The 11,051-nt window shown below is 38.7% G+C and overlaps 1 protein-coding gene across 2 annotated transcripts in view; it reads right to left on the reverse strand.

The window, feature by feature from the left end:
- CD2AP (CD2 associated protein) overlaps window positions 1-11,051 on the reverse strand; it is a 119,798-nt gene that overhangs the window by 90,309 nt on the left and 18,438 nt on the right. For both annotated transcript variants that reach the window (XM_080666984.1, XM_080666983.1), the window contains exon 2: window positions 7,633-7,793. In XM_080666984.1, coding sequence (XP_080523110.1) covers window positions 7,633-7,793 — 161 coding nt within the window. The remainder of the gene's footprint in view (window positions 1-7,632; window positions 7,794-11,051) is intronic.

Below are 11,051 nucleotides of genomic sequence, written 5' to 3' on the forward strand. Positions count from 1 at the left end.
TCAAGGGGCCAAAGAGCCGCATGTGGCTCGCAAGCCGCGGTTTGCCGACCACTGTACTAACCTAACTCTCTTTTCTAGTTCCTGGACACCTAGTGCCCCCAAATTACTCTTTGGCTATCATCTTTAACAGCAGTTTTATAGAGTACTTATTTATTAGTAAGGCTTCTAGTGTTTCTTCCTTCTTTTCCCTTTACTGCCTTTACTTAATTAGCCAGTAAATAAAATACATATTAATCCCGTAGCATCCATTGTCTACCAACTTCACTTTTTTTCCTGATTTTGAAAATGACTTCAGGAGATCCAGTAAAAAAAAAAAAGAGTCCTCACTCAGAGAGCATCATGTCTTGACAAAGCACACTCAGAAAAACTCTGAATCTCATTCCACAAATGAGGAAAGCCTCTTACATAACACGTAATCCAATTTTTCAATCCAAAATTGACAAAGAAAAAATACACGATAGGGATAATTTCCAAATAGATAAGAATATATTCTATTATTTTATTTCATAAGGGGTAAAAAGTAACAATTAAAGGAAGTAAAAAGTAGAACTAAAGGAACATGAGAAATATAAGCAAATGAGGAAGCTAAAAAGATGGGAGAGGATATAGTTATTCTTCACCTATTAAGGTAATCAAAGATACTTAACTCTGATTGCACTAAGCAAAACCAGGTAACGTGAAAGATTATCAATCCAAAATTCACAACCTCTCCTTCATGTTGTAATATATTTATACAATAATTTGGTTTTCTGATCATGGCCAGTGCCATGATCATGATTTGAAAATAGAAATCACTTAAGTTCCATATTATAAAATTAAAGGTCACAAAGAATAAAAACCAGGTAAGAGCTTCTTTTTTCTTAAACGAAAGAGGATATCTAATCACTAAATTCCTAAACAGAGTTACAGATCTGTTTATGTTAATTAAAATTAAGGAATATACATAATTATTTTAAAGTTTACATTCAGGATTTGCAAAAAGTGTTGGAAATCCTGAATGTGACCTCCAACTTTACAGAAGCATAAATCAAAATGTATGGAAAAGTGACATTAATAAAAGGAAAATAAGATTAAATGTTTATTTGGTACCATATGCTGTTCCAGCTAATAAGATAATTAACCCCATTCTTAAAAATCTTACTATGAAATCTATATGTACTTCTGAATGCTAGCATATCAGAATCATCAAGAAAAACAGTAAAAATATAATGTAGGAAGGCCATTTTGAAAGTTTCTAAACTTACTTTTCTCCTTCCCTAAATAAGCTATTCTCCATGAAACCACTGTCTCTTCAATTTGGACAAAGGGCCTCCCTATTTCAACTGTCCCTCCCCCATTTGTAAAAGGGAAGAGTAGGAAAAGGGGTGGGAGGATTTATGTACATTTATTGGCATCCTACTCCTTTCCTTTCCCTATCACAAGAATGCTAACGACAGCCAAGTGAAGTAGATTAGAAAAAACACTAAAGAACTCTTCTCCTACCCATATTCTTTCAGACATAACACACTGATCGAAATGAACTGAAAATACCTCAATAATTTATAATGGTCACCCTTTTTATTAATTTTTAAAAAATGCTATTTGTTTAAAAAAATGCTATTTGTGTTTTCAGCACTAGGATAAAGGAGTTTTAGGATAAGTACAGCAGGGGATGAGGGCTAGTCTATGACTCAAAAGACACCAAGCCTACATGTAGATCCTTCTCTCAAGGCTCCTAGACTCACTGGAGGCCACAGATGACAGTGACAAGCAGGCAATGAGTACTGACCTAATTAAAAGCAAAACCAGGAGATATCCCAGAAGCTCACGTTCTGCCAATCAAACTTTCCTGGTTTAAATCATTACAGCTTGAAATACTTTTTGCAGAAACAAAATATATTAACTGTTTAAGGGGAAAAAAATTAAGATTTTAACTTTCCAGTTAAGTCCCTGGTAAACACTAACATGATTTATATCACAATGTCTCAACTTGAAATTTATGGTGTGAAAAATAGGGGATAAAGGGGATGAAGATACAAATATTTCAATTTAAAAGAATTTCTATAGAAAACAGTCTATAAAATAAATATCTACCAAATTCCTAAATGTAAAAGGAGGTTTTTAAAGGAGGGTTTTAAGAAATGTATTTTTCCCAATAAATACTTGTATACTGCTTGAATTTTGTTTCGGCATGTATTACTTTTTTTTTTTTTTTTTTCAAAAATATATTTCTTTTATTGATTTCAGAGAAGAAGGGAGAGGGAGAGAGAGATAGAAACATCAATGATGAGAGAGAATCATTGATTGGCTGCTTCCTGCACGCCCCCCACTGGGGATTGAGACCGCAACTCAGGCATGTGACCTTGGCCGGAATCGAACCTGAGACCCTTCAGTCTATAGGCCAATGCTCTATCCACTGAGCCAAACCAACTAGGGCTGTATTACTTATCCTATATAATAAAAGGCTAATATGCAAATTGTCCCCTCGGGAGTTCTACTGGCAGACTGGGAGTTTGATCGCTTGCTATGATGTGCGCTGACCACCAGGGATTTGGCGCGGAACATGGCAGCAGTGGCAGGGCGCTGAGGGAGCGAAGGAAGGAGCAGGCAGGGAGGCTGGGAGGCGGGAACCGCGTGGTAGCAGCACATGGGCGACGAGGGAAGGAGGAGGCGAGGAACCTGATTGGTCCTGATTGCCGGCCAGGCCTAGGGACCCTATCTGTGCATGAATTTCATGCACCGGGCCTTTAGTTTTTAATAAAAAAAAAAAAACTTGGTGTGCCCACAAATAATAGCACTGTAAGTCAAATTGTTTTAGAGCATTTAGAAAGATCTTAGGTGTGTGAACACACATTATAAAATCTAAATCCTTATACCTCTTTTCTAACAATTACCTGTATTAAACTATTTCTCTCAGTAAATATAGTACATATGGGATTCAAAATATTATCAAAATTAACCCAAGTCACAAAACAAATTGCTCTAATCAGTGTGTAAAGTATAGTTAATGTTTTACAATATGTAACAGAAAATGTACTATAAGGTATCACGAATAACTATATACAACTTTTGCATTATATCTGCTATTTTTATTGTAATTCCCAATAAACAAATAAAAGTTGTCTTCCATTTAATATTCTATTATCTACAGAGTTGTTTTCTCCTCTCCTGTGTTTCTGATTTATGAAAGTAAATCAAACACCAAGTGATCTTCTCTTGATTTAAAGCTAGCTTCCTGAACTATTTTATTAAAGCTACCAACAAATCTCCTACTGCTCAACAAGATCACAGGTTTATCTAAGCAAATTAATAGTTTTCACAAAGTAAGGGATTTAAAAAATAAAATAAAATTGTCACTTCCTTCACTCAAATAATAATTCCTCTTGTTGAAACATTGGAATACCATAAGATTTAAACACAATATCTGCACTCTTCCAGAAAAAAAGTTATATTTAAAAAACAAAATAATCTCTAAGACCCTTTCCAAAGTAGCCATGTATATCAGATCATCTTATTCCCCATTTTGCTACTTAGTATTTTGAAGGAAGCCTTTTAAAAGATTTTTAAATACATCTGTAACCTATATAATTTAGAAATAAAGTGACATTTTAAAATGCAAGGTAAGTTGCAAACTGCCTATTTTTTAATCTAAAAAAAGCAGATTCGATAATTTAAATCTTTTTCCTAAATGTGAAAAAAAAAAAAAAACTTGCTAGAAATTTAGGTCAAAACATATCCAAATGATTTTTATTTACTTGTCAGCTTCCTGTAGCATATGTGAATGACTTTTGTTTCTTATTATACCAAAAAGCCTAAAATACTTTATAAAGTTCCAAGGACTCTTCAAAGGGGATCAAACTTTCATTTAAAAATTTTAAATATAGTAATTCACTTACCAACACCTGAGACATCTTCTGTAAACATATCCACTTGTTTTTTTAAAACACTAAAGTAAAATCACCATAACAGTAACAGATCCTATAAAAACTTGTAGCACCTCCAAGATCAGTATAAAGCCCACAAGAAAGCTGCTTGGAAGCTGGCATTCCCAATCCAAAACTACTGTCCTAACACGCTTTAAATACAACTAATGTTTCTGCTGACCTCTTTTGATATCTTATTTCACTGATATTTCTCCGCTTTCCCCATGACCTCCTGTGCTTCAATACTTGTAAAACTACCCAATGTGCCTTCTACATTGATGCCCAACCCTCTTCCCTCCCCAACTTCCTCTGACTCATTCACTCAGGTCATCAGACTATGCACTCTATCACATATGAAACTCAATGAGCAGAGTTCACTAACATTTATTAAATGCCTATAAATAGTCAACTGCACTATTACCTACTTTCATGTGTTATCTTAATCTTCAGAAGCAAGTCATAAAAGAAAATAAAGGTATCAACTATGCTTATTACCTTTTTACTGAATGCTAATCTATTCTTGTGTAAATAGCTAATATTACATTTTTCTTAGCACTTTATAACAATGGCTTAAGAAAACACTATTCCTACACCACTTCCAAAAGAAGAAACTCTTCTAGATTGTGAGATTTTAGACTGTTAAGGATGTACATTACAATCTCTACTTAAAGGCATCATCATCTTGCTTTCCCCTTACAGAGAGATGTATTTTTCCCTATTCTTCCCATTAAGTACAGTTAAAAACTCTAGATATTACATATTTTTAAAAATAGATAAAAGTATTGTAAAAAGTGGAGGAAAGAAGGTAACACAAGCCAAAGAGACCAGGTTCCTCTGAACCTGCTGAGTTCACTGGATTTTCTTTTTGCCTCATATATTCCAGACTGAGTACTGGAGAAGCTGGCAACCTGAAAATGCCAATAGGCAGAGAGAAAAAAAGCTCCAAGAAAAGCTTTCTCTCTTTAGCCAAAGGACCAAGGAAAGGATAGTCTAGCAAGACAGAAAGCTCTTAGACAATAGCCACTACACTGCAGTCAAATAATTACAGGGGGAAAAAAAAATAGCCCCTTCGTAAAAAAATATAGCCCCAGCCGAAACCGGTTTGGCTCAGTGGATAGAGCGTCGGCCTGCGGACTGAAGGGTCCCGGGTTCGATTCCGGTCAAGGGCATGTACCTTGGTTGCGGGCACATCCCCGGTGGGAGGTGTGCAGGAGGCAGCTGATTGATGTTTCTCTCTCATCAATGTTTCTGGCTCTCTATCCCTCTCCTTTCCTCTCTGTAAAAAATCAATAAAATATATTTAAAAAAAAAAAAATATATAGCCCCATACCAGCAAAGGCCAAGTAGGGAGCCTACATTTCCATCCTTAGCAGGCTGCAATGAGATCTTATTCAAACACCAAGTGTTCTCCTGATTTAAAGCTAGCTTCCTGAACTACTGCTCAACAAGATCACTGAGGTTTATCTAAGCAAATTAATAATTTTCCCCCATATCCCCAGCCAGGGTAGTATCAGAGGAGGCCATATGGAGAGCCAGAATTCTCCGCCCAACCAGGTAGGAATGAGCCCTCCTCTCCCACCTACTGTGAAGGCAGGCCACAAGGCAACACTGAGGCACACCTGCCCCTCCAGTAAGGAGGGTATCAGTGGAGGCTACTGGAGCCTGAACTCCTTCCTACTCACTCAGAATTAACAAGAAGCTCCTCCCCCTCCAAGTGTCAATGGAGATCAAGTAGGGAATAGGAATTGGAGGTATTTTTTTTTTCCCCAGCACAGGTTCCCCTTTAGTTAAAGTTTAGATTTTGATCCCAGGTCCTCAACCAATATTCTGATTTTTTAAAAAATATTTTTACCACCGATGTCTGCTTTCTCGTCTTGTAACTGAGGCAACCTTCTAAAGGCATTTTATCTTAGCCCCCTCATCTTCAAAGAACGAACTTTTTTTCCCCAAAGGACTCAATAACAACAAAAAAAGATAATTTCCACCAGGTCATTTTTCTATAAATATAAGACTAGCTACACAGAAAAGACCTGTCACAATTAGTGTTATCTTAGGGAACTAGAGCTTACCCAAATCCTAACACACCAAAAGCTTTTTTTAGTGTCTAGTTTTTCATCCATTTGGTCCACTTTTAAATAAACTTAATCTGTTCTATTGCTACTACCACCACCGAGACAAGATGATTTCCCTAGGCACATAGGCTAACCAGGCTAACTGCTTGTTCCATATTTTCTTATTTTAATTACTTTCTTCTTTATTTTTGTCCTTCCTTTAAAACTATTCACTTTTTCTAAAGGGCAATTAGTAAAGTTCTACCTTATTTACCTACTTTTATTATTAACATTTAATAGTACCTCGACTATTACAGGCACTAAAAAAAAAACACACAAAAAAACTACGTATATGTTGACTAAATTAATAATTTAGCTGATTTTCTTCTCCCATTTCCCCTTTCCAAAATGGATAAAATAATAAATTCCATCATATATCTACATGCAAGACACATACTCAAATTCCTACCAATAACCCAAACAGGCGGAGTATCCCACTCTTATATAGGAAGAAATGAATGCTCTACAGCAACCATGTCAAACTCACGGCCCGTGGGTTGCATGCGGCCCACAACAAATATTTCTGTGGCCCAGCCACAATGTCTTGTTATGAAAAACTAGTGGCCCAGTGCATGAAATTCGTGCACAGAGTGGGGGGGATCCTCTCAGCCCAGCCTGCACCCTCTCCAATCCAGGACCCCTCGGGATATGTCTGACTGCCGGACAGCAGTAGGACATCCCTCTCACAATCCTGGACCGCTGGCTCCTAATCGCTTGCCTGCCTGCCTGCCTGGTCGCCCCTAACTTCCCCCCCTGCCAGCCTGATTGCTCCTCACTGCCCGCCGGCCTGGTTGCCTCACTCAGCCTGTTCAGTCGTTTGGTCGTCCCTCACTAACCCCCCTGCTGGCCTGGTCCTAGGCAGCCATTTTGTGAGGGCATGAGGGTTAATATGCATATTACCTCTTTATTATATCCCAGTTATTTTACAAGACTTTTGAAGGCTCAAATAAGAATTTCATGGTAATACTTCTTTGTAAATTATGAAGTGCTACCCAAATGCAAACTACTATTTATTTATTTTAAAAGACAGACAGGTAGATACATACAGACATACACAAACACACAGAGTCTTGTTAACTACCAGGACACTAAGAAACAATGACATCCATTAAAGAGGTACATGTTTTTTAAATTTTGCAGAGTAAAAATTTATCTAAAACACTGTGGTTATACTTATATGTAACATCCATATATATAAAAGCCTAAGCAATTGTTGACTGTTCAACCGGTTGACTGATCGACTGGTCGCTATGATGCGCACTGACCACCAGGGGGCAGACGCTCAACAAAAGAGCAAGCTTACTGAGCGGCAGCAGCAGGCACAGCAGAGCCGGGCTGAGTGGGAGCAGCACAGCACCCGGCCTGGGCTCCGGCTCCTCCCCAGCTGCCTGCCACTTGACACACTACTACATCCCTCAGGGGATGTTGGACTGCTGCGGATTGGGCTGAAACCGGCAGTCTGACATCCCCCGAGGGGTCCTGGGTTGCGAGAGGGTGCAGGCCAGGCTAAGGGACCCCACCAGTGCACGAATTTGTGCACCAGGCCTCTAGTTAAGATATAATGCTAAAGGTTAAATCCTATAAAGCAACAGATAGATGTTTTAACTGAAAATACTTACCTTAACAAAATTATCAGGAAACATTCCTCTTCTCCCATTTAGTTCTCCTTCTAGCCATCCTTCCTCCTGTAGTTTTTTCACATTCCTGATGATCTCCCCAACTCGAATAGTTAATTCATCATCATGTACAGCATCATAGTCATACTCCACAATATAGTCAACTAAAAAAAGAAACAATAGATTAATATCTAAAACTTAACTCATAAAATACTATTAAACCTATTACTAAACTAAGGAACCTGTTTAGCAACAATAATGAATATTACAAAGATATCATTAAGGCTTACCTCGGTGGTTTTAAATATTTGGCTATATTTGTAAATTTCTTGATTACCTTAGTATAAAACATAGTACGAGTTTAAGTAGTAGATTCAATACAATGTATAATTCATGCCATCAGTTATTCTTATAGGCAATAGAGGCCTGGTGCATGGACTCATGCACGGTGGGGTCCCTTGGCCTGGCCTGCAGGGATCGGGCTGAAACTGGCTTTCTGACATCCCCCGAGGGGTCCCAGATTGCGACAGGGTGGTTCTCAGGTGACATAGTCCAGAATCGAGCTCCCTTGCCGGAAACCAATTCCAGCATGTAATAATTACAAGAGTTTCATCAAAAGGTTGGTGAAGCTTGGTGGACTCAACAATGGCTGAGCCACATATGTAGTTTACCTGTTGGAAATGGCTAAACGGCACTTCCTCCAAACCTGAATAGGATAATCGCTTGCTGCCAGACAGCTCAGGGCATTTTATTTTCTTCTGTTGGCCAAACACCTGAACAGCTGTAGGCTATTCCCCAAACTGACAATGCTTCTGTACCCTACCCTTTGAAGTGTATTATCTCCACCTTGCCTTAGGACAGTGGTCGGCAAACTCATTAGTCAACAGAGCCAAATATCAACAGTACAACGATTGAAATTTCTTTTGAGAGCCAAAAACCGACTTCTGTGCATGGGCCACGAAGTTTCAATCGCACTGTACGTGCGCGCCCGCACGTGGTATTTTGTGGAAGATCCACACTCAAGGGGCCAAAGAGCTGCATGTGGCCCACGAGCCGCAGTTTGCCAACCACTGCCTTAGGACAAATTGTGTTAATAAAAGCATGGGTCCTTAGTCAAGGATAGTCTTCTAGCTCCTTTAGCTAAAGATCCTCTGACCCCCAATGCCTTTCAAAATTATCTTTCGTCTTTGGACTCTTTAATCATCTACACATAGCCTTTCTCCAGAATGCTGAACCCTTTGTAAGGCTGGGACAAGAACCCCAGCACTCCCTCCTCTCTGGTCTGGGTGCATCACCTGAGAACTGCAGCTGCCAAGTCACCGCAGCTCAGCAGCTCCTGCATTGAGTGTCTACCCCCTGGTGGTCAGTGCACATCAGAGCTACCAGTCAGATGTTTACTTAGGCTTTTATATATATATATATAGATATTTTACCCTTCATGTTCAGGGGCAGACAACTCTAAGTTGTCCCCAAAATCCCATCTCTTGATAATCATGTTCTTGTAGAATTCCCTCTCCTTGAATATGAATGTAACCAATAACTGACTTCTAACCAACAGAATCTGACAAACATGATGGACTGTATATGACAACCTAAGATTATAATGTCCATCTTCCCAGGACACTCAGTTGCTGGCATTGAAGATACAGGCTGCCATGCTGTGAACTGGCCAATGGGAAGGACCACGTGCAAGCACCTGAGGGAGGTTTAGAGTTGACAGCCAGCAAAACACTGAGGCCCACAGTCCAACAGCCCACAGAAAACTGAATGATGCCAATAATCATGTCAGTTTGGATCCTCCCTGAGTTGAAAACCCAAGCCCTGGCCAACACCTTGATTGCAGCCTTGCAGAGGACCCCATTAGCCATGCCCAGACTGCTGAACCACAAAATCACTGAGATAATAAATGTATATTGTTTTAAACTGCTAAGTTAATGGCGATATTGTCATAGAACAGAATAAAATGAATATAGCCTAAAATGAAGGTTAGTAAAGATCCATATTTCATCTCCTTTAAGTATAATTTTAGATTATAGGACATGACTTATGCATGCTATTAATATTTTATAGGGCTCAATAAAAGAAAAGCAGTAACAGATTTCCTATTCAGGTGGCAGACTAACCATACCTCCATTCATCTTTCTTCCACCCATGTACAGCATCATATCTTTTTGTTCAGTTATTTTGAGACCCTGTACTCTTAACAAGTGAGGTTTGTCTCAGTCCCAAGGGGGTAATTCTTGACTAGTCAAGACCAGTACTTCCCAAATACTAATGTACAATCAAACCATCTTATTTACTTGCAGAAGTCATCTTGTTGACTTGAGGAATTGTGTTTAAATGCATACTCTGAATAAGTAGGTCCCAGAATACCTAATGCTACTGGTCAAAGAAGCAAAGGTCTAAAGATAATTGATTTAAAATAATTTCATATGCACACACTCCAATGGGTTTTCAAATATGCATGTGACTGATGGATTCTGATCAATAAGATGTGAGCAAGAGTTCTGGAAAGGTTTAGTTAACCTTAAATACAAAACACAGAGAAGGAATGTCCTCCTGCAGACTTTGGATGTTCCTTGGTGAGAATGTAATGCCCAAAATTGCCACAATTATTTGAGACAAGTTAAAGAGCAGTTATGATTAGGATGAAAGACAAGAAAGATGAAAGTAACCTGGATCTTTGCTAAAGTAACCAATCTCAAAATTACACTGAAAGGTTGCGGGCTCTATTCCCAGTCGGGACACAAGCCTGAGTTGTAGGTTCAATCTTGTCCCGGTCGGGGAGCATACGGGAGGCAACCAATCGATGTTTCTTTTCTCTCTCTCTCTCTCTCTCTCTCTCTCTCTCTCTCTCTCTGAAATCAATATTTTAAATAATTTTAAAAAAACACTTTCTTTGTTCATCCATAAGAAATACCTCCTCATCTGTTAGTTTCTCATGACATTGCAGCAATCAAGTCACACTTTCTTTTTTTTTTTTTTTTTAATATATTTTATTGATATTTTACAGCGAGAAAGGAAGAGGGATAGAGAGCTAGAAACATCGATGAGAGAGAAACATCGATCAGCTGCCTCCTGCACACCCCCCACTGGGGATGTGCCCGCAACCAAGGTACATGCCCTTGACCGGAATCGAACCTGGGACCCTTCAGTCCGCAGGCCGACGCTCTATCCGGTTTCGGCTCAAGTCACACTTTCAGTCTCCACTTCTAATTCTAGCTCTCTTACTATTTCCACCACATCTACAGTTACTTCCTCCACTGAAGTCTTGAACTCCTCAAAGTCACCCATATTGGTTGTAATCAACTTTTTTCAAACTTTTTTCAAACTCCTGCTAATATTGATATTTTGACCTCTTTCCATGAATCAAGAATGTTCTTAATGACATCTAAAATGGTGAATCTTTTCCAAAAGGTTTT

This window comes from Plecotus auritus, assembly GCF_963455305.1.
Source record: "Plecotus auritus genome assembly, chromosome: 4".
Lineage (NCBI taxonomy): Eukaryota > Metazoa > Chordata > Mammalia > Chiroptera > Vespertilionidae > Plecotus > Plecotus auritus.